General features: G+C 37.6%; 1 protein-coding gene across 1 annotated transcript in view; it reads left to right on the top strand.

Annotated features, from left to right (window-relative positions):
* Positions 1 to 25,308, top strand: part of MAN1A1 (mannosidase alpha class 1A member 1) — a 156,264-nt gene that overhangs the window by 78,757 nt on the left and 52,199 nt on the right. The window contains exon 5 of the mRNA XM_072855762.1: positions 9,699 to 9,793. Within this exon, the coding sequence (XP_072711863.1) occupies positions 9,699 to 9,793 (95 nt within the window). The remainder of the gene's footprint in view (positions 1 to 9,698; positions 9,794 to 25,308) is intronic.

The raw sequence follows: 25,308 nt of genomic DNA, 5'->3' as shown, positions 1-25,308 counted from the left end.
TTTATTTGACTGGAGACCTGGGATTCCAAGCTTTCTATTGCTGACAGGATGCAAGACGGGCATCCCAAATCTTTGACACTGATTTACTGACACTGAGCTGTTTCATAATTTATTTATCTGGGGTGGTGTGGGATTTCAGAACCTTAAGATTTGAGCGCAGCTTTTGTAGGCATGAGTCTTGTTACCTGTGGTTTGGGCCTCAGGAGCCAGCTGCCAGCACACAGATGATCTGCACATATGCAGCAAATCCAACTCATTACTCATTGTGAATGCTGTGTATTGCACCTTTGAAAAATGAAGGCTGCCCTGAGTTTGGGGTGAGGAATTCTCAAAGGCTTTTATACCTAACAAATTCCTTTTATTACAGGCAATCTGTAAAGTTTGTTTACTACATTCATTACCACCTTTTCTTGAATTATCACAACAGAGATATTATAAAGTGGTTGGTTCATGAGCTTTCCAGGTACTAATGGGTGGTAGCTAAGCTTTTAGTTGTGCAAGTATACCTAAGCTTTAAAAAAAACTAATGCTTTCTTGACATTAGTAGATAATTTAGCAGTTACTTTTTCTCTTGTGGTCTAAAAGTTCTTCCTGTTAAATAGTTCTTGGAGTTTATGTCTGTGTAAGCAATCTTAAATACATACGAATAGCACAAAAGGAAATAATTAAATATAACTGAAACAAACTCTTCCTTTATGATTTTTTAATTCTGCAGTTATTTAGCAAAGCCTGCCTTCATTCTAATTTTAAAGTCCAAGTCAGATATGTGTAAGTTATTGTACATTAATATTTCTTTGTTTTATGCCTTGCCTTCTTTCTGCCGGTTTGTACCATTTATTACTGCCCTTCCTAAAATAAGATTTTCAAACACAATATATCTACTTAGAAATTCCTTAGTTAAAAAACAACTGAAGTAATTACATGTGTTAAGCTACTGCTGATAACTTGAGGGGTTTTGTGCTTGTTGCTATGTACATTTGGATTAAATCTGGAAATCTCTCACTAATCCAGTTACTTCCATTTGATTAAGTTTTCTACAGTCTTTTCTACAGGGGAGGACTCTTCATGGTACTATGTGACTTCTTTGGTACAATAATCAGCTAGAAAAGGAAATTAATTTTCTTGCCATCAGTGAAACCATAACAAAAAAGGCTAATTGAATAAAAGAAGGGATTTTTTTTTTTTTTCCCAAAAATGTAATCTAATTTTTGTAATAAGCATCTTTTTAAAGTGGATTTGCTTCTACAAGCTGGTGACCAGCATACTGGAGTATTGTGGAAAATGCAATACAAATCTAAAAGCTTACCCGTGTTTGTTATTTTCTCCAGTTGTGAAAAAGACACGTATTGCTCTAGCAGTTTGCAGGTGAGATCGAGTTGTTGCTCACAGGTACCACAAGCTGCCTGAGTCTCTCCCGTAAGGTTATTCGCATACTTCTACAATAACAATTTTCAAAAGCTGGAGACTTATGCGCACCTTCCTGAATCGCCACGTCATCTTGGGTGCCAAGAGCTTTCGCAAAGTTTGAGCGCTCTGATGCCTGCTGCTCTCACAGATCTGTCACATATAAGCTTTGGATTCCTGTACTGAAGATCTCATTATAAATACTACCCTGTGGCTGTTTCAGCCTTAAATTGGGATAGAAAGTACCCTTTTACTACAGGATCTATATTTTCCAGGCTGTCTCCACTGAAAACCATTTGTCTTTTAACACATTCCAACCCAGCACTGTATGATGGTAGGTGCTGAGCAGGATTGTGGGAATGGCTGCAGATTGCCATTGTTTTTAAATGAAACATTCCTCCTGCTGTATACATCTGTGATATTGTTTATATGTGTGAGGGAGAGATTTGTATGAAAACTAGTGCTGCTTTGAGAATTTTAATGAGAGAGGAGCATCTGAGATTATTTACCAAACTAATTCTTTTTTCTTTAATTTAGTCCTTTTCCTGGAATTTCTGACATCTCCAACCCCAAGGTGCCCCTGTGCTGTGTAACAGCTTAACTTATGCTCCCTCTGCCGGCATCCCGATGGGATAGAAACCCGGGTTTGCTAATCTCCAGGGAGGGGGTGACTTGTTTAAATTCTCAGTAAAATAAAATGCTGCTCTGTCTGGTCAAAATTCTCGGGTGAAGGTGTAGCAAACCATGCTTTGTAAAGGAGCTAAAGCACACTTTGTTTCCTTCACTGTGCATTTATGGAAATGGTGCTGATTTAAATTTCCAGTGCATAGTCAGCTCTTCACTGCCCAGGCTGGATGTGCCTGGGATGCCCCGTTGGTGGGTTTGGCTCGGGCAGCACAGGCAGGGTGGGATGCTTTAGGGTGTTTAGTGCAGAAGCACCCCATTTCCTCTGTAGGGAAACTTCTTGCATCCAGCCAAGCCTCTGAGCTCCAGGTTGGTGCAACCCCAGGAGAGCCAGGCCTGCTCCTCTCGGCCATCAGTGACCCTCTGAGGGGAGGCTTATTAGCTCTGAGCAAAGTGGGTACAGATGGGCAAAGGTGCTTTGGGTCTGACGCTACGCTTACAAACCAGAAAGCTTTCCCAAAACTCATAGAGTGCTGAAGAGCATGGTGCTCGCTCTGGTGTCAGCATGTGCAGTCGTGCTGATTAGCTCTGGCTTGTCTTTGACCACTGTAGGTGCAGCCTCAAGCAGAGCCACTCGTTCTTAATGCACTGTCCTCTTCTGTATCCTGGTAGGAAGACATGAGGTTGGGTGCAGCCCTGGGCTGGAGGTGCTGTCACGTGTTGGTGTGGCATTTCACCTGTGCTCCACTCAGGTCCAGCAGGACCAGGGCTGGCCCAGAGCTAGCAAGTTGGTCTTGGACCCAGTCTGTTTCCTGGAGAAAATGCTCAAAACACACTCTCGGCACTTCTGGATCTGGGTGTACAATAAATACTACTACAGCTGTGAAGGTCCTAAATGAAGTCCATTGGGCTCCTTCTGTTGGTACTGGTTACCACACTGACGTGACCCATTACAACACTTGTTTCCAGGAATGTTATTAACTATCTCCTCACCTTGTAGCACAGATAATTCATAACTGACTTGGCTCAGCCAGGAGTAAGTGAGGACTGAGTGAAATTAAACTCAAAACCACCTGCTAGTATCAAGGTGACAGTAATTGTAAAAGCAGTAATTGCTGCTGAATTAATGCTAGCAGCTGGGTAACTTATCCAGGTGTCTTAAACACTGAAAATATGTTAGAGGAAATGGTTTTAAATAATATGACACTCAAGTGTGGTATCGCTTGGCATTGAAGGTAGTGGAAGAATTCAGCTTACACTATTGCAAGCATTCTGGTATGTCAGGTGGAGTGCCACAATTTTTGTAGCATTTCTAATCTTTTATTGTAAAAATAAAACAAATGCAAACATAGCAAAAATCCTGGATTGTCTTTCAGTGAAGAAGGTATTGGAACAAGTTCTTCTAAGACAGTTCTCTTTTGTTAGCAGATCGCTTTAAACCTAAATCAACATTTGTTACGCTGAAAGGATTTCTATTCAGTGTTCTGAAGGGCAGCAAAGCGGCCTGTCCCTGTTCATTTTTCTGCTCTCGTTTCCTGTTTTTGCGCTGAAATATTCGTTCCTTACCCTACTGGGAAAGGCAGTCAGGTGCAGGAAAGCAAGCAATAAATCTTACTTAGTGGCTTGTCAGTTTCTGTCTGTAAATATAAAACAAAAATGAAAAATGCTTAATTTGACAGAATTAGAAATGTGGAGAAAATGTCTTTGTCAATTGGAAAAAAAAAAAAAAAGGATTGTTTCCTCTGGTGTTAAAATTTAACTTCTGGTTTCCCTTGTCTGGAGGACTTTTTAAGGCAGAACTCTGGCTGTTCTTTAATTCATGTTATTGTACCATGTTATGCTCTTTTTTAATTATACGTGCCTTGTATGCAATTCTAAGATATTTATTTGTTTCCTGTGTTTTCTTTTCTTCCTGATTAGCTACAGCAATTAAATCTATGATGAGGTAATCTAACATTTTCAAAGGGGTTTGTCATTCCAGCTAGAGGAAATGTTTTTGTTTATCCGGAGGAGATAACGTTCTTGCACTATAATGAAAGCCAGTGCTCATCAAATGACAGCTCTGGTCTTAGCCCTGCGGTTGCATCTTTGCAGGCAGATCCTCATTTCTCTGTGGGAACACTGTTTTCCCTAATAAGATTTGATAATGGACACGAGAGTCTGCAAAATCTGATTGATTGTGGAATTGGGTCTTCTAATATAAGCAACGCAGTTCTGAATGTATGACCTCTTTTACCAATCTCTCTTAAAAGAAAAAGAATTTTTCTCTAAATCTATTAAAAAAGATCACAAAACACATTTTGATATCTGCATGCCACAAGATTGTGTAGAGAATGTAACTGCTTTAAATTAAGTGAGTATTTGGAAAACTTAGTTTATTCAGTTCACAACTTCTTTTCATCTAAAGTTTGTCTCTGTCCTAATTCATGCCCCAAACCTCTGCATTTGCATCACTGGCACAAAGTAAGCAGAACCAAAAAAACCCCACGCCCAAACTGCTTTTCTAAGCAAGAGTGCCTCACTGAATTAAGGTCACATTTGAGAGAAATAAGGAAATTTTTATGAGAAAACAATTACTGTGGGAAAACTGCTGATGGAAGTACTGTATATGTAAATGTGGTTACTTTCCTTACCTTTTTTAGTAATAGTGCTAGCAGTCCTACTAGAATGAAAGGTGCAAATTATAGTTGCTGAGGAAGTGGATTAGTCTTGGCATTGGGAATCACGACGTGCGCAGGTACGGTGTTGTGCAAAAGCATACCTCCTAGCAGCTTGTGTGGTGGTGGTGTGGTAGGGGAAGTTCCCAAAGTAGTTTGTTCTCTCTTACAAAAACCAAAAAATATTTATGTGTATTTCAAAAATAATTAGGAACATCTAGTGGAGTGAGAAAATAACGTTTTCCTCCCTGGCGTGGTATGTGCGTTGCCTGTGGAATGAACAGACAGTAACAGGAAAGCTGCATGTGCACAGCAGTGAGGTGGATTTCTTGTTTACATGTTACTGCATACAAAGAATTGCTGGCTTGGAGTAATGGTGATAGGGTTTGATGTGACTGTTGTGTTTGTAAGGCACTTGAGATTGGCAACTCAAAGAACAACAAAGGTGCTGCTTTACTGAGCATTGAGCTTATTTTAACTAAGAATTCGTAGCCTACTAATATAAACAGAGTTCTCAATAGAAAATGCAGTAACTCTATCTTCTGTATAATCTATTATATGACTATAGTAAGTACCTGATTTGCTTTAGTGCTAGTTTTGAGTAGGACTGCAGAGTGTGAAGGAGTCTGTGTATTTATTCCACGGAGGAGACTTTCTTACACAAGACCTTCACACAGTGAGAATCGATATCATACAAGTTTGTTGGAGATCTTATATAAACCTTTTTTAAAATGTTAATAATACTTTGAGTTTAAAAAGAAGGATTACCTTGCATACAAAATCTGCCTTCTGGCAAAAATTAGGTTAGAGAGAAATGCTTGAGAAAGCTTTTAATATCCTGCCTAACTTTATAGTGTTACATACTGATCATGTATTTCTGACTGGTTTCAATTATCATTTTCTTTCCTGAATCACAGTGCTTCACTTAGAATAATTTTCTTTGTTGTAGTATAGTATCTAGCTGAGTTAAATGTCAGTGCAATTTTTAGTGGTTTGGTTGCTTTTTAAAGGTAGCCACAATACTTTCCTCTGAATCCTCAATTTAAAAGAAGGGATTGATGGTGGTGTGACTTACTCATTGCATCACCTGATGAAGGGACAGCTGATATGTCAGGGAAAGAACTCCACAGTCCCTCTTCCTTAAAAAGTATGCAGTCTAGAAATGATAGAGCAGTGGAGCAAGTCATGGAGGTCTTGGGAGTGGTTTGTAGACTTTTAGACTTCTAGGTAAATATTTAAACCATGAGAACTAAGTGTGGGGTGAAGGGTGGGTGCAGGCGTGGGACCGTGACAGCTTCTGCCAGGTCTGATCCAGTTGGAGTACTTCGTGCAAGTAAGCCTTCATTCCTGCTGGCTGAGCATCCATGAGGAGGGGCCAGGAAAAGTCCTCGAGCCTCTAAAGATAACTACTGGGATGGGAAATTTTGCTGTAGATCTTTTCCTTTATTATATATAATGTCTCTTGTTTTTGTGCTCTGTCATTTCTGCCTTTACTCTGTGCATCTCAGTAATGGCTGTCATACTTTTTGCTTACCAAAAAATGACTTTACTGAGTGATAGTGGGGAGAGATTAGGGCTTGGCAAAAAGTTGAAATTCATGTCAGCAATAGAGATATTAAGTAGAAGTTTCTATTGTTTATTTACTTTTATTATCTCAAAAAATATCTTGCCCTCTACAATATTTATTTTTTGTCCAATATTGGAAGTTTCTGCAAAATAAAAATATGCTGAACATTGTGGACAGTATGTAATAATTACAATACCCACTTTTCCTATTATTATTTTTTTAACCGTTGAAGCCGCAAATTGAAAAATAAAGCAGTTCCTTTATTAATCTTCACCCTTTTATCCTTGCTGAAAGAGCATAATTTTGCTGCGCGAAGTTGATATTTATTGTGTTCAGTCATTCAGAGTGGTGTTGTATTCTTGTCATTCTTGCCTATACTGTTCTACTTAATAGGTAGTGATTTAGCAGTCAGTTGTTCAGCCATGTTAAATTAGCCCTAGAGATAAAATTGGATAATGCCCATAGTTGATTTTTTTTTTAACTTTGGAAAGGGAACGAAAATCACTAGCATGCATTAGTAGTAACCTGTTGAAATTCTCTTGTAAACAAGAAGTGCATCTTCACCTTGACTTGTTCCAAAATTGTATGATGGTTTAAAAATCATTTTTAAATTCTCTTTTCCTAGTTGCCTACTAGGAAAATTCTTTGCTACATTGGAAGAGGTCCATTTTGGACAGGAAAGAAGTTAGAACGCCTGGCTTCACTGTGTGTTCTAACATTGGTGTTCAGAGCACTGTCCTTATCAGGAGTGAATTACATTTTCCTTGCATATCCATATGTGGAACAGTATTTCCTTACTGCTTTGTACTGGATGTGTTTATTTTTTGATAATCATTATTTTTGACATTTCCATTAAGTATGCAATTTTATTTTGAAAGAAATTGGGTTGTTAATTTATAAAAGAAATAAAATAAATAGAAGTGAAAAAATATGAGAGTTGGTAGAAATATTTGAAAGTAAAGCATTATTGCTGTACATCAAACCTTTAATTAAGATACTAAAATGTTACATTTTTGTCCAGAAGTAATTATTGTAACAGACCTCTTTCTGAGCTTTAATGATGAAGGATTCATACGGCCTGTAAGGTACAGCAGTTACTGAGCCTTGCTGCCACTGCTATGGTTAAATATGTATGTGCTTTTTGAAAGGGAGATCTCTTCTTGTCCTTAAATACACATCTAAAAAGAGTACCTATGGCACCTTTAGCCACATTCCATAAAATAAAATATCCACCCCCTTTACATGTGGCAAAAGGTAGGGTTTTACGCTGCGCAGCAAATGCTTCTACAGAAATTCGGGGTCCTTGTGTGCCCATTGCTTGGGAGGGTCATCGTAACCGCTCTCCTGTTAATACTTCAGTGTTTCAGGGCAGAGATGCTAAGGTAAGCTGATGTTGTGTCACACCATATGTTGTGAAAGGCTGAGGACACCTCTCTTGTGCTGAAAGAGCAAAGCATAGGTTTGGGTTCAACAGACCAAGGTGAAAAAATGTGGCTGCGTAGTGTAACAAGGGGAGAGCTTGTGTGCTCTTGGTGGGATTACTGTCGCTGGCTCCTTTCAAGGAAATCTAACAGATAATTATGTTCTGCACCAACTGTTTCTGAGTGTCCCTCAAGGTTTTAACTCTTCGGGAGACTGAATTATGTGCTGGATGAAGATCACAAATCCATAACTAATTCTCAGCAGAATCCACACAATGGGTAAACCAGGAAGTCAGAATTAATGTGGATTATGAAGGGATTTCCCAGCAAATTGTTTTCCCTACTGCCTGCCTTCAAGTTTCTCCCAGCACTTACATGCAATCCACTTGAAAAAGTTTTCTGACTCCAGCCATCATTTGGCTTCAAATTACTTAACCTCCCTCAAACTGTCTTGTACTGTAATTCTAAATCTTGGACTGTTGTCACAGAAATCTTGAGATCTGTGTCATATGAAGAGACCATGGGGTAGTCTGGACCTTCTTTATGGTAATGTGATTATCCCAGAGTTTTATATTGTCTCCTGATGACGTATTTTTCAATAATAAAAACCTTTACTAAAAGTGAGATTTTATAAATAGTATTTTATTCATATGGAAAGAAATTTCTTCATTACCTTGTTTTGACCAGCAAATGTCTTTATTTATGTATTCATATAAACATATATGCATTTTTTTTTCCTTGTGCAAAAATTTGCTGTACTGTACTTGGCTACACCGTGAGATGCATCAGATGTACAAGCTGATTTCTAATACATAAATAACTAAAAATTCATCATAAATATGTCCTGAGAGGGGAAAAAATGAATTGAAGGGAGCCATTATTAGAAAGAGAGAACGATGAAGGTGACTTTGCTATTTTGGCTACTACACCTGGGATAATCCCTTTCAGTGTTGTGCATGATCCCAGTGTAATTCCAAGCAAATAGGCCTTGAACATCCACATATTGAAATCACTAAATAGGTTTCTATATTTAAGTTGGAACAATGTTGCTTCTAATGAAAAACTGTCTTACTAGAGCACTCAGTGCTCAAAAAGTCAAGTTAATGTAACCTGAGTTGAGCTGGCAGTTGAAGGAGAGCAAAATCCTCATTGATCTAGCTTTGTAACTGTTACTCTGAACATAAAAGTTCTTGATGTTAAATTGCTTGTCATTCTTGTGGGCACATGTTAAGCAATTGGGGTCTTTCCGCTTCTTGTTTTTAAGATGAAATCTGAAACTCTTTACATGCTAACGACCACTTAAGTCTCAGTTATCCATAGGGGTATATTCCAATTTTTTGATTAATCATGGCATTGATACCCATCTGGGTATGAGCCAGCTGAGTCCATAAGACTGTGGTGCTGCAAAAATATCATTTTTCTTTTTTTTCGGGGGGGTGGGGTGTGCTTGTTTTTGCCGCAGACTGCCCATGCAGCACATTTGCGGTACAGCAGGTATACAGTGATCCAGCTCGGGTTCCCACGGCACGCTGAGCCACCGTTAATAAACCTCACACAGAGCAAAGGCGGCGTTTGTGCAGCCGCATCCCCGCTGCTCTGGGAGGAGGTGTTGCTGGGGGCAGGGAGCTGCCTGCGAGCCAGCCTGGATCCAGCAGCGTGCCTGGCTAATGGCCCCCCTTCCCAGCCCCCCAGCACCTGGCAGGCACGGCGGGGAGCACGCAAGCAGCTCTGCGCAAACCAGAGCGGGTCTGACCACGCTGATGTCTCTGGCTTGATGCTGGTCATGCCAGATGCAGGTCTTCTGGGCATCGGCACCGTATGATCCTGCTGTGTGAGTTCTCCCATTACTGTGTGTAATGGAAAACAGGTTGTGCTGCTTCGTTCCTTTGATGTCACTAAAAATACCAGGGACAGTTCATTGTGCTGAGATGACTTAGACTATATGCTCAATAACGGTATTATCTAAATTAATTCAGTGGGAGCAACAATGCATTTTCCAACACTTTGTTTCTTCTTAACTTCCAGGTTTTCCGAAAAAAGGCAGTGGAGCTTGGAGAGAAATTGTTAGCTGCTTTCAACACTCCCACTGGGATACCTTGGGCACTGCTTAATATTAAGAGGTAAAACAACTGCTTTTTGGTGACTAGACCATATAAAAAAGTTATGTTGAAATATCTTCATCGCAGAACTATTACCATTGCTGCAGAGTTTTTGTCTTTCCAGCTAGGTAAAAGTTGACATAAAATCCTTGGTTCTACAGTTTAAATTAGGAAATTTAAGTAGATATACATTGTACACACAATAATGCGTATAGAAATAGATTTATGCACCTCAGAACTGGCTGCTTTTTTGTCAGTTAATATGTTGCCCATCACTTTTCCTGAAGTCCTCCATTGCTTTTAGCGTTGTTATATGTAGGGTAAGGGCCAAAGGACATGTGCTACTCTGAAAGGGTAAAGTTTCCAGCCACTTTGTACTCATATTTTTACCTGTTCTCAAACGTAGTATCAGTGTGTCCTTCAGTAGCATATCAAGAAACAAGAGTAATACCTGCTACAAGTGACTCACTGTTTTGCACCCTCTCCCAAGGAGTGGTTTTGCTTTGGCCAGCTGTGCTTTGAAGACAGCTGCACGTTTGCTGTAGGAGACACATGCTCTCCTGAAGTCACTCTGGCCTCCAGTATCTGATTCAACAGATGTCAGCAATTCCTTGGTCTGCCTCAGGCCTGCTAGCAGTGATACTGTGCTGGTAAAGAAAATGTTTTCTTTGCACTGCCTGGGGAAGAATATTGAAAGTTACACCTGTGGGGTATATTTGTGTATTCATAAGGACACATCAGCTTTCTTCATACTGCGGATAAACCCCAGCACACCCGCCACAAGAAAGTGAATCAAGGAGAATTTCACATGTGCATGTGTTGTGTTTTTTTGCGTGATTCCCTCCTTGACAGTCAGCATCTTCCACTGTTCTCTGCTTGATCTGTATTTATGGGTACACCTTTTTCCCAGAGTGGGACGTACATTGGCATGCTTGCTTGGTTGGCTGTGTTTGCTTCAGGCTTCCCAGCAAACTGCTCAGAGCCAGTCCTACAGAAACCCCTGGTACGTCAGTTCAGACAGGCTTATCTTCTGCCTCCTTTCAAACAGAAGTGAGACGGGAGGCAAAAAGCACGTCTGTGTGCAGGAGCAGGAGGAGTTAGTGCCTCCTGAAGTTTCTCGTCATTGAAAGGGCTGATTAACTGCTGCCCAGTGATGATCTTTGGACTTTGACTGGTTACTTACATGCATGCTAATGATCTCTTCTCAACAGACTTTAATGAGTTCTGCACAAGTTCAGTAGCACAACGGCTTGAGGTTTGTTAGTTATTTGTTTTTAAGCTGTTACAACAACTTTCGAGTACAAAACCCTAGCATATGTTTGTAATTGCAACACAACAGTACCTTATTCTACATAGTATATGTAAACATGTTTAAGGTATTTCAGCTAAAAATTTGTCTTATATGTAGCCCTTATTTAAATCCCTGCTTATCTACTAAATATCTCAATGGTTTTTGCAAATAGTTCAAATTCTGTGTAGGTCTTTATGATCTTATTCCTAGCTTCTCACAACAACTGCTGTGGTGCACTGCAAATGTCCGCCACAAAGACTACAAGGTGGTGATACAAAAGGGATTAATTTCTTAATCTTGCACCAAAGTGGAAGAGGATCTCTGCTGAGGTAACTTCCTTTGCTATGGCAGGAAGAGTTACATTAAATGCTGGGTTCTTGGTTATTCATTCTGAATTCTTGAGCATCTGTCTAGGTTTGACCTTCAATAGATGACTCTTTCGTAATGCTGTGCGTAAACAAATACGCTGTCATCCAAGCTTAGGAAATGCTAAGCCACTGAAGCCTGCATATATTAGAGATCTAATATGCCTCATTTCTGATTAGTATTTTATTTGATTTTATTTTGATTTATGCTTCAAATTGGAGAACTCTCACAATAGATTGTGAGTGTCAGTGGTTATTTTTAAATAACTATTTTTGGATTAACAGATGAGCTGGATATTTGTTTCACTATGCAAATGTTCTTTACAAAACAGTTTGTTTTCTCTGCTCGTCCTGTATCATCATAGCCAGACTTGCTCTCTTCTTGGGTGCCTCTGTGTGTAAACGTATATATGTGCTTTTGTCTGAGTGTGTCCTTACATACCAAGGGCATCCACCTGAAGTCTTATACCCTTTCTCTTCTCCCTTGTTTTTCTTCATCCTGCTTCTTTCCGCATGACTTAATGACCATGGGACACTTACTGTCTGTTTGTGGAGCCCTAATTATCAAATATATTAAATAGTTCGCTGTACGATTCTTCAGCTAAAATTATTAGCCAGTTCTTGAGTGTGTTTGTAAAATTTCCTTTTGTCTCTGAAGTACATTTTAAGTAAATAGACGGGTAGTTTGTACTAGGATTTCCTTTTCTTTCTTTCTAAATGTTTCAGTTGCATTTCCGTATTTCTGATGTTCTTGATACTGCTCTGTATCTTCAGTTCATCTTCAACATCTGTTTTTCACTTCTGCTTCTACTGCCAGATTTGAAGTTCCTTTTATGGCTCACTTGCTTATTTGAGTAACCAGTGTTGTATAACACTTGTTGACTATTCTGGCTGAAAACATGGGTACAGAGAGAGGCTGCAGAGGGAGAATGTGTATGAAGCGGTGTTGGCTTGACAGATAGGTTGGAGTCTTCTTTTGGGGATAAGGAGCACAAGCTGCCAGAGCCACTTTTATTTATTTATTTACTTACTTATTTATTTTCCTCCCTCACCCAAATCCTTTGTTTAGATATTTCGTCTTCAGTACTTCTAAAACAGCATATATAACAGCTTCTTAAAATACCACTAGTTTATGATCCTTTATTTTTCTTCTCAGTGAGCTGTGACAATCTGGCTGCTTCATGTTAAAATTTTCATTTCCCTTTCTCTCTAAAAAATTCAAGTAATTTATGACTGAGCAATCAGATTGCTTCTGTATTTCTGTAATATGCCTCTCAGATTTATAGAAATAAAAAAATCTGAAATTATAACTCTCTTAGTGAGTTAAGTAATCTTAACAAATACACAGCTTGCATCATGTTCACAGGATCAAGTAACCTTTTTAATGTATCTGTTTATTTTTACCCCTGTAACTATTAAAAAAGAAGCTGTATGGGGCTTGTGTTTATGGGATGATGCCCAGCTGTGAAATACAGAGAAGAATCCAGATTGTTGTTAGTCTGTTGGATCAGTCAGGAATAAACTTCTGAGTATAAGATCCTGTACAATATTTTTTCCTCTTTTGGATGGAAATTGTCTCTTTATTTCACTTTTTCCCCCTTTGAAAGCAGACCTGTATCCTTTTTTAGTCACTATTAGTTCCAATAAGACCCCATTACTACTTTCTAATAAGCAACCCAGAAGCATTCTTGTACGAAAGAATATATTGTCCATAAAATGTTTGCTCTCTATCCATTGACCAGTTGAATAGTTGTTTTAAGGTTATTTATTATCCCGTATGTGCTACTATGTAGCAATATTGTTAGACATTAAGGTGCCTGGCTTTTTATGAAGAATCAATGTATCATATAACCTTTAAGTGCATCTGGAACTTTGAAAAATAGTTATGCCTTACCTTAATGAAAAAGTTTTTGACTGGGCTAAATAATATTTTTATTTCTGGAAACATAACAAACTGGGAGTGAGTTTTTTTGGACATCCAGCCTGTTTGCAAATGTTGTTATGGCTAAGGGGGATACTGTGCTTGTTCCCCTGGCTCAGTGACAAAAGTAAATAATGTAAGCATTTATGGATATAGGGACCATGGGAAGTTCCGTATAGATGGAAAAGCTATGAGGTATGGGTGGAGTGGGTCAGAGCAGGGAAGCTTAACAGAAGCCAGAAAGGAGGAGTTTGAAATAAATTTGATTAATTTGTATTAAAATCAAACCACAGGGAGTGATAAGATTTACTCAACATAAACATAAAATGTTTACTGTGTCTGATGTCAGCCTAGGATTTTTACCTTTTACACTTTAGCATTGCTTATATGTAAATGGTGGACCCGAGTTGAAGTCAATATTACATATTTTATGAAGTGAGATAACAGAGGCCTTGCTAAATTGTTTGAACAAAGTAGTTACTCATTTGTAGGTAACTGGGGATGGAAGTGACAAAACTGCAATATTTATGCTATTGGGATGATTTGTCAGCATGATTTTAAAGCAAGGTCCTCTTTTGATTTTTTTTTAATTATTATTGTTTTTTAAATTATCATGTTTGGTACAGAATATTTAAGTTATGCCGCAGGCCTTCCCAGGCCTCAAAGTGTTCCAGGTTTCAACAAAAGTTTCTTGGAGCTACTGAGCCCTTGGAGCCACTGTGCGGATTCAGAACAAGAAGATATACCCACAGAGCAGCTTCAAAAACAATCTTTTTTCTCTTATATTGTTTGAAAAAAAGAAAATAACAAGGAAAAATACACCCATAGTTTTTTATTTTGAATGCTTAGTTTTACTACCAGCTAAGATTCCTGTTCCATGACAGTAGTGCCAAGCAGGATGGCTCTCCCCCACCAATCTGGCTTGCCCAACAGAGCCTGGCTGCTTTGGAGAGGGAATTTATGCTGAAATGCCACAGTGTCTGCCAGAGTGACACAGGCACAGGTGTTGTTCTCTTCTGGGGCACATGCTCTGGTATTTCAAAGTACTGGCAGTATTTTAGGTTGCGGGCATTTAAAGGAGCTTATCTCTCAGCACCTTCCACCTAGGAGGAAATGTAGCTGACAAACCAACCACCGAGGTATGAAATATTGGTCTTTAGACAACAGAACTTGCTTGAAAATATTTTAAAGTTTTCAAAGTAATTCCCAAATTCAAAACATGTTTAAGGTCTCATGTGCCTAAATCACTTGAGGAATAGATGGCCTTCGAAATGTCTTTAATGTGCTACCTCATTAGAAAAACTCTAGTATTCCTAAGAAAAGATCTTAACATATAACAGAACAGTTCTCTTTGAGTTCTGGGACTTCTTCCAAAACATGATAATCAATGCAGGTAAGAGTATCTTCCTTTATAGTTTGTAAAGGAATCTTAATGCATTGAGAAAGTTTGAAAATACAAAGAAGAAAGGATCCAAACATGTAAATTCAGTAAACCTTTTGGACAGCTTAATTCCCCCACTTAGGCTATCAGAAATGTCCGAAATGTGATTGTTGCATTATTTTGCAAACTTTTCCTAAGCATCAAGTTGTTTGTATGATATTATGTTCTTTAACAGAATTAGTGGTTCATGCTTTTACTTGTCCTAGTGACTCAACAAGCACTTTCTTGCAGAGATTCAATCAGGATGGCTAATTTGAATTTTTTGTTTTTCACTATTAACTCTAGTGTCTAAATTAAATTAAAAAAAGAAAGACTACAGAGTTAAATAAACTTGTTCCTCAAATTTTACTATCTTTGGCAAAAATAAACCTGTTTTCTAAAGGGGTTTTAAAGTGGAAAAACTTATATTGTCTGCACAGTTTGTCATTGTAGGACCATGCAGAAGTTGTGTTTAGATGAATCTTTAATTTTGTCCCTCTGCCTAACTTGGGCATAATTTTAGAGGAAGAAATCAAAACTACTTAAGAAAAAAAGCTAAAAGTAGTCTGGTTTGCATGCTTAATAAAGGCTTGGTGTGTGTGGTTTTGGCAAATGCTCCACTGATGTAATAAAGTAAAGTGGTAATAGTAACAAAAAAGATTTGGATATTGTGTTAAACACCAAGATTTCCCCTGTAGCAAAACAGACTAATTGAAACCAGACTTTTTCCTTCAGGTGTTTGGATCACAGTGCGGGTTTGTATTAGCACTGGATGCAAAGAGATAAATGCTAGCTGAACTTTACCTATCTAAAAATTCTCTGGTGTTAAACATATGTTTTGGCATAGAATGATTTGCCTTCTACAGATACTGATCTCTTTCCATTGACTAAAGAAGACCTTAGGCAAATAATTGAAAGAACTGACTTTTTGAGCTGAGGAAATTAATTCCTTCCTAATTTATAAGTAAGTAGTGACAAGGATGATTTCAGCAAAGCGTGTATTTTTTCAACACTGCCATTTCAGGTGCCGGTTAACCCACTGGTTCATTGCATGATTCATAAACAAGTTTACATTTCTTGAGTCAGTACTGGATGCAAAATAAACATGAAAAATAGTTTTGTGTTTGGGGCATTTTGATATCACCATGTTATATGTTGTCTGATTAGCAATTTCATTGTTTTAGAACATGTTAGAACACCACAGTAAGCAAATTGCTTGCCATGTCTTTGCTTCATCTGAATTGAGTAGCCAGTTCTGCATTGCATGACTAGTGCTTTATATTCAATAAGAATCAAATGAACTATTGTAAAATTACATTTAATTAAAAAAAAAACAAACAGCTTTCCTTTTTTCCTTTGAGTTTCCATAAATAATTTTTCCATGGTCACACATAAAATTAAAAAAAATTGATCCAAGAGTGTTATTAAAATTGGGAGTTTCTGATTGTGGTTATCAGTACATGTCAGCGCGGTTTTCAGGATAGATGCTTTTGACCTGTGGTGGTGTCTGATTTGCTATTGAGCATTCATTGTAAAAATATCAGAAAAATTCCATAAGATAGTTCAAGCAACATATCTGTTTGGCAGGAAAAAAAAAGAACCAAGAATAATATAGTTTTGGTGATAGCCCATAATGTTAAGCTGTATTATTCAACCAGCAGCTTGAATTCAATATTGTAACGCTGAATTTGTGTGGGAGGCTGCCCTCTGGCAATAACACAGGACCTATTATTGCTACTGCAAAATATCTTTCTCAGTTCAAGTGCTTTCTTTATAGCAAAGGAAAGAGATTCTAGTCCCAAATTCTAAGTTTAAACACTAACTCTTTCCCCACAGTTTATTAGTGCACTATAAAATGAGTATAAATACTTACAAGTATTATCATGCTACCTATCTGTGTAAAACCCTATGTGGGTATTAGTAATGTGATTCCTCAGCATAAAATGTATGATTGCAAACACCTTCTAGAGCTCTGTGGTGCTAACAATAGATAGTGTTCTCTTATAAAACAAAACAAACCTTTTGACAAACAGTCCCACAGAAGCCAGCTGGTTACAGGAAGGTCTTGGTCTTCACTTCGTAGGTTTTGGCCCCCTCCACAGCAGACACTATCTTCAGGGTATCAAAATCTTCCCCAGCTATCATAAATTTTTGTCTTGATGGCTTAAAAAAAGTGGGAAATGGGGGTTTTTGTGTGTTATTTGCGAAGAAGAGATGAAAGTTTTCTGCTCTGGAAAGGGGGAGGGATTTGAGTCAGGACAAGCAGGTTGCACTGTTTTGTGTTTTGCTTTAGAAGAAATTGGGAGTAGGAAGTTCACCCCGGTCACCTATGGCATGTACCAATAGGTGACATGTACCAACCAGGTACTTCAAATTTTCTGTTAGTCTGATTGTAAATTAACCAGGCCCTGGCTGAAACACGGTGACACAGGGTGCATAGTGATGACCGTGGGAAAGTTGCATCAGATCCTCAGTTTACTTCCTGATAGTTAAAACTGCTCTTGCTCCCCAGAGAAATCTGCCTGCAAGATTTTGAAATTGCATTTATTGAAAATAGGATTTTATAAATTAGTATTTAGATGTTGGTGTTGCTTGTGCTTTTGCTTTATTTGGATAACTGCCGCTATCACCTCAATACTGACAGAGAATTGGGAGTTATTTGTATGACATACTTTCCCACTGCCTAGGAGATGCAAGGGAACCCTTAGTGTTGAGTTGCCAAACATATCTGAGAGTTGGAGTTGTACATAAAGATGTGCAGGATAAGGCTCAGTTCAAAATGAGACACGTTTGTATGTTTTACCAGCGCAGAAGGAACTAGCTCCTGTTACAGTCGTTAGGGAGCCAGGCACTACAAAGTAGCATGAGGAGCAGTTGTCTTGCCCCGAAATAAATGCCTAGTGCCTGGCCCGCTGAGCTGCCCTTCCTTGGCTGTATTGACTGTGCTGGGAACTCCGACACCTGAATGTAGGCACATTAATCTTTGCACTGGTTAAAGATCATTTCCCTTTCAATTGCTTGTATCGTGTATGTCCTAATTTTAATCTGTGTCCAGTAAATGATAATCTTCTAATAGACAAAATGGGACTGTTGGAATAGGCTTCCTTCAGAGGGAAGGGAATCAATTTGTATTTATTTAGTGAAACGTATTCATTTCACTAAATAAATAAAATGAGCACAAACACTTCTCAGTCACTTCCACCACAATTCAAGTCACCTCAGGGAAACACTTCATCTAAAAATAATAGTTGCATTAGGATTGTTTCTCGAAAGAATTTTCTAAATGAGAAATTGTGCAGATACTTATGAATTATTCGCTTTGTGTATTTGATACAATGTATGTACATTTGCAGGATTTTGCCTGCAAAGTCCATCGCTCCATATTTCATTAGGGAACTCTTTAAATGGCCATGAGAAGGGGAGAACGGGCATTTACAAAGTGTTTTGCTTGTGTATTTTAGTTCAAATTGCTTTGATACTTCTACCTGGATAAATTTGAAAATGGAGCATGTAATTCTTAAAAATAGTAATTTCAAAAGAGAAGGTGGTTGTTGGTTTTTTTCCTACTCTAGTTTAAGCATCTTTATGATGTGGTGGATAATAAGGATTGAGATCTACCAAGCGCTATACTTTGACTGTCTGACTAAATTGTCGGTGATAATATGCCTAAGGGTAGGATATCTGTTCAGCATTACAAGACTGGATTTTTACCTAGCATCAAAAGTAAGGATTATTTTAGATTCTGAAATAAGCACTAGTTTAAATAGGTGACTAATGTTTGTAGTTACTCTGTATTATTATTGTCCTAAAATAATGAGTGTGAAGAAGAGTTGCTAACTACATTTTTTCAGAAATCATTACTGAGAACAGATTCTACTGTCCTCTCCACAAAAGACTACTTTTTTCTCACTAAAGACATTTTTCCCTTCAATACTTCTGTAAGCGCATTAACCTTTTAATATATCTTTCATTATAGACATGCACACGCGCATATATGCATGTGTGTGTGTGTGTATATATAATAGATATAAAAATATGCAAATCTTTATTCATCATTATACAGTTTCTCATTGCTGCTGATACGAGAGGATCTCTTCTTAACCTCCCCCAAACTATAACCTCCCAGCTGGACAGCTGAAACCCTACCTGTAACTGATGCAGTTGTGATGTGTCATGTATATCACAAATAACTATTTCACTTGTCTGGATTTTAAACTTCTCTTTATAGTACTTCATAATCCCATTAATACTGTGAAACTTGAATTTTATGGTTTTCAGTTTCATTATATCAATGCTGACAGGTGGTTTTTATGCCATTTTTGTAAGCATGTTTACTTTTAAGCTGACTAGTCATAACTGCCTATGACATCTTTTGTTCTTCTGAAATTCATGGCATATCCATTTTCATGGATACATCAGATACTCTTTCAGTGCAGTTTTCCATTTAATCTTTTAGAGTGACCTTAAATAACAAATCAGCATAAAATAGATTATCTTTTTCTCTATAAATCAGTCCGATATATCAGAATAGTAAGAACATTCATGCAGACTGATTTTTATCTTTAGTTTTAGGGTTCTTTAACAGAAACTAAAGTTTATTGTTTGTTAATTGTTCAGTCAGGTTTAGCATTTGGAGAGATTTGCGGAGTTTCCTTTCTTTTCAGGGATCTTAAAATGATGGAAGGATTACTGGCTTCCTTGCTTGCATAATTGCTGACCATTAGTTGGATTTTCTCAGGTTTATGACCAGCTTCATACGTCCAGCTGAATACAGAACACATGCTTGTTTTTCAGTAATAATCACAGCATTAAATACAGATACCTGAAGTGCTGTACTTGTTACTTTCAGTTGTCTCGGTGTTAGCCAATGTGATGGCACAGTTTTTGGTTGGACAGCAGCTACGTTGTTTCTCGTAGTGTCTCTTTGGCATCCAGACCTTATTTGAATCCTTATTCTAAGTTGCAAGTTTTTATTACAAGCTTCTGAGATAATCCAGTGCCTTTTAGTTGTACGTTTTCTGTAAATCAAGAACTATTGCAATCCGTCTTTGATCCTGTTCTAATTTATGTATTTTCTAACCCTGATACTCCTCTTCCATGCTTGCTGCCCTCTTCTAATCCATTTTTATTTTGGAGGAGAAGCACACCAGTAGTGATTTTCAGCTCTGATGGATGTGTTTTTCTACTGAACTGTGATTCTGCCCGTGCCCCCACATCTTCCTTAAGAGGAATCTGAATCCTGGATGCATCAAGTTTTCCAGATCTATGGGTTGCTTCTCTGAGTCTTTTTTCAGATGTTTCAGTTTCATAGCTTACAAAAATTAATGTTTGGGAACTGTACTCAGTGTTGTCCCACATATGTCTTCTGAGACTTCTGGGCTGACTGTTTTTCAGCCCCTTCCTCCCTCCCTCCTGTGTTTGAGGCTGTCGAGTTGATCTGCTTCTCTGCCTCTTTGCAGTACCCAAAATGGGACATATGCTAGAGTTGCTGCCTTAAGGTAAGATGCTTTATGGAAGAGTTGATCCATGAATCCTACTTCTCCTAGTGTATTATCACGTAATGCACTGTTCCTTAAGGTCTTGAATATGTTAAAGTACTTGGATATTCTGGAAGATGTGATAATCAAGCTATTCTTAGGCATATTTTAGTATACATTGGGGGGGGGGTATATATGTATACACACATATAGATGATTTAGATAGATAGAACATACTTAAATTTTTATATGTATATATAACATTTAGCAGTCTAAGGCAAATTGGGTTGCTTTAGGAAAGTTTGGGAGAAAGGATAAATAAAAAAAAGGTTGCGCTTGGCTTTGTTGCTGAAGGCTATATATTCTTCAAAAATCTCTTTTCCTATCTTCAGTTTCTGTCAAATACAGAATGATGTGGATTTTACCATCCCCTGGAAGACTTTAGGAACATTAAAAAAAAAAAAAAAAAACCAAAACATTTTCAGCCTTCATTTGCTATTGAATATTCAGTCTTCCCTTTCTGACACCTAAGCTGACCACGTGAAAACTTCTGTTAGATCAGAATAAAATAGGTTACCGCTCTTTGGAAGCCATGATGTCATAATTCTTGTATTTCTACATTTGTTCTTATCTTTTACACAGGAGGGGATAGCAAGGGGAGAAAAGAAATAATTTTTAAGCAGCAATGAGGCTGGAGAAATAAAACATCTTTCGGGCATAAATGGAAAATGAAAAAAGGCGCATTCATTTTACTCGGTTCTCCTTTCCTCACAAGAGAACCCTTGAATAATCCTTTCCGTTTTATAAAATCACCTTTTGATATGGACACAGAAAGATGTATGCTGCTTGAATGCTGCATTAATTATCTTTGCAGTATTTATAACTAAACACTCTTGATTAGAACTCTGATGAACTTTAGTCTGTATCTTTATAAAGTTGTTTTCCTTTACTAATTATTAAAATTTCTTTCAATTTGTGCTCTGCGAAGGCCAGACACATATGGAGCACTTTTAATGGTTTCTAATGACAAAGTTAGCTGATGAAAAAATTTAAAAGTCTCAGCAGTGAAGTCTTTCAACAATGCAACTACAAGTAAAATCTCTTTTCTGGTTGAAAATATATTGAAATACTATGCACCTCTGAATTTTGTCATTAAGAAGATTCTTTAAAAATTAGGTTTTAAGCTTATGTAGTTTTTCTGCTAACTATATTAAGTCACATTATAATTTATAATTTATTTGCCTTATTACAACACTTCATTAAAATGTCAGAAGATACAGCTTCTAGGCAGGGTATTACACCAAGAACTATGCATGAGGTGCTTTTCACATATGGAAATAGCTACAGCAGTTCTGTTCTGCAGCGTGAATTAACAAAGATTGATTGCAATCTGTTTTTATTAACTCAAGGAAGAAAAGCAGTGTAGTGATATTAAGAAAATTAATTATAACTTTCTAATCTGGTAATTAATGTGCAGCTGGGCATGAGTGCAGTTAGTGCAATTCAGTGATTTGGCAGTTCTGACAAATTAACATCATCTGTTTTAAGGTAGACAACTGGTTTTTAATCTTTGCTCAAATTTTCATAATCTTTTCCATTTCAGAACGGTTTTAACAATTTAGATGTTAGATATGGCCTTTTACTATAATAATGTGAAGTGAAGTTCAGTTGTATCTTTTAGGACTGAAGTTCAGTTGTATTTTTTAGAATGCTCTTTTATTCTTTTCCAGTGTTGTACTGAAGTTTCTTATGAAGCAGTTATATGAAACAGTGATTACTGGTAATTGACCTGCATATGTTGAATAATCTTAAAAAGCTACTGAGAATTTAATGTACCCTGTAAATTGAGATGCTTCCAATTAAATAGAGTTCTTAGGATAATCACTTTCAAAACTAATCAAGTAATATAACTATGTTACTAAAACTCTTATTGACTTAATTGTGACAAATTAATAAACGTAACCAATGCAATTACTGTAATGGTCGTATTAGTTTGCATTTTTCATAACCTATCTACAAATGTTTTTCAGAAACACAAAGGGAAAATAGAAATTACCTAGGTGTATTGAATTAGCATGACAAGGTCACTTGAGCGGGGGAGTGCCTGTGCCCTTCTTGCCTTCTTTATGAGGCATGAAGGTTATTGTGGATCACCCCATGTTCAGTGTCTCTCATCTATTACAAAATCAAATGCTACTGAACAAAAATTAGAACTAGGATCCTAGCAGTGGAATTGATAAGCGAAAATGCCCTTAAGCAGTCTGACTGGTTTTGCTACTATCAAGTTTGATCTAAAATACACCGGTGAACAAAGCATTGTAATCTTGTCAATAAGGTTTATCTTTTGTGTTATTTTTAACAACGAAATGGGAAAAAGCACAAAGTATCTATGTAAATCAGACTCTGAAAACTGTCCAAAACTATTCAATATCCTTACACTGTCACTGAACAGATGGTTAAAAAAACCTGTTTTGTTTACATAAGACTTTCTGGGGGCTTCCTTGTCTTCTTTAAGGGCTTTTGTTGTTGTTTAACCATTCATTAGGAATGCATTAGAGAAGGCGTTCTGGGAGACCAAAAGCCAGGAGTTTTCAGCCTAGTTAATCTGTCCTTTCGGTTGTTTTGTGACACCATTTCAACAGGAGAAAAGATGGACAGCCTTTCCCAGAACAGCTTCTTGCCTAGTACTTAAGATGTTCTCCAGGAATTTAGCAGGCGTGGGTTTGAACCTCCTCAGCTGGAGGAGAATTGAACTGTGGTCTTTCACTTCTTGGACATTTGCTTTAGCTCCCTAGGTTATTGCTTCCTTTAAAAGAAAGCATTAGCTATGGAGTTTAAATCAGTCTGATCTTACTGATAGATGAACGGTCGGTATGTTATGACTTAAGGGCTTGTGAATAATTAAGATCAAGGAATCAATGTGGATGTCTTCGTTAGCAGGTTAGTTCAGCTCAGGAGTGAGCTTCTGAAGTGTTTCTTCCAGTCTTCCCCACTTGCCATGCTGTGGTTTATGGTTAAACACAAAAGTGCCTAAAAGTGGATGTTTGCTTGGCACCTTTGACCTATTTGTTCTCAGGACACATGGGGATCACAAACCTGGTCTTAGGTACCTACAGTAAAACAAAGCCTTTTATGTCTTTTGTCTGATCCAGCTCAAGCTGAGCAGAGAGCCAGATTATTCCATAGTGAAAATAAATATATAAGAGGTGGGGGAGAAAGTTGTTACTGAGGCTCTAATCAAATAAAAGCCTTGGAATTTTATAAAGGACCTACTGGGAAATTCAGTTGTTTTACTGGTAGAGAGTAAGATATAGGCAGATCTCATATTGGGTTTGCTTTATGAATAACACCTGGAGACACACACAAAAAAAACCCCTACCCAAAAAACCCTCAAGCACAAAGAGTGGAACTTGAAAATTGGCAGAGGTTTGTTGGTTGTCGTTAATGGTTGTAAATACTGCATGGTGGTGTTCACTGTCTTACTCCTTCTTCTAATTTGTGTTTCACAGCCAGTGCCATATCAGTGGTTTTAGGATCCTGAAATATTCCATATTGTTCTCCACATCAAATTTTCATTGAATAAATTAGCTTGTATTTCAAAATAAAAAATAGGCAGCAATGCAGTTTATTGCATTAGTCATATTGAACAATTAATTTTGGAACAAATCAAATGAAGAAAGAATATAGCAAATTTGGCTTTTTTTTCTTTCTGTTTAGTTCCATGGTTGTGAACAATTTGTATTTTCATTATTTTTGTCTGCTTCAAACCATTTTGTCAGTATCTTAAGTTTTTGTATTGTTTTATTTTCAAATTTGCTAAGTATTTTCTTTGCATTCACCAATGTAACACAACTTTCATGAGTATTCATAGTAATAAAGCTCAGTTTGCACATGGAAAAATAAGAGTAGTCACATGAAACGCAGCTATTTGGAGAAAGAGATATTTTGAAGTGTCTTATGTATTCCTTGAAGTCATTCTGTGGTGGATTAGACACTCCAGTACTGTAAATCAGTTTGATCATGCTGTAACTTTCAGTTAGATCAGCTATACTTTCATTATATGCTTTCATGTACTACCAGATATTACAGCTGACAAAGAGCACACATTACAGAATTAGTTTGTAGATACGTAGGACAAAATACAACCCTAAATTATATCCAGTGGTATAATTCATTCAGCTGTGCTGACAAAATGGATGGTTGCAGAACTGACATGGGTAGTGAAGTCTAAGAGATGCTCCAAAAGCAAATACAGTCATATATATGAATGCCTCAAGGCTTTTTGTAGCTATCTGTGGTTTTTTCTTATAGCATTAAAAGGTATGGAACGTTAACCACAACACTTCCATCTTTCTGTCCAGTTTTGATAGATAGGTTGGCTTTTAATGTCTCTCTCTCTTCTTTTTTTTTTTTAAGAAAAACTTTTTACTTTTTTCTTTTTAATCTTCCTGATTGCTGATCAGTTGCATGTACATACAACTTTGAAAGCTGATCCTCTGTCATATTGTTGGGTTTTTGCTATGATGGACACTATGATATTCATATTGAGAAAGAAGCTGAATTCTTCCATCAGGAGAAATAAGGATTACCAAAGAACCTGTATCTGCTGAGATTGTTCTGGATTTTCTCTATGCTGTTTTGCAGTGAGTCGTTGCTAAAAATCCTGTATGCATTTGTACTAACTGCATGGCATTATTGTATCAATGTTATGGCTAGGTGAGCGTTTCAAGTGAGTGTGCCTCTTGCTACCGGTGCCTGCCGGAGTTAGGGTGATTACTGGGTTCTGTGTAGGCTTCCATGATCATGTTCTGCTCTGACTGACCTTTAACTTATTACAGGCTGACTTGTGTAAAGGTAGAGAAGAGTAGGAATTCACAAGCATATCTTTGTGTTGCAGAAAACAAGCAATCTGACTTTTTACTCCTTAGTCCACTGGGCTGATGTGGACTGTCTTCTTTGTGTTGGGTTAGGTGGATGCACCTAGCCAACATCCCAAGTATGTGGTGTTCTCCCATGTTCTCGCTGTTATCTCATATTAAAAAACCAGCAACTTCATGTTTGC

Source organism: Ciconia boyciana, chromosome 3 (assembly GCF_034638445.1).
Source record: "Ciconia boyciana chromosome 3, ASM3463844v1, whole genome shotgun sequence".
NCBI lineage: Eukaryota > Metazoa > Chordata > Aves > Ciconiiformes > Ciconiidae > Ciconia > Ciconia boyciana.
This window is presented reverse-complemented; position numbering and strand designations above follow the sequence as displayed.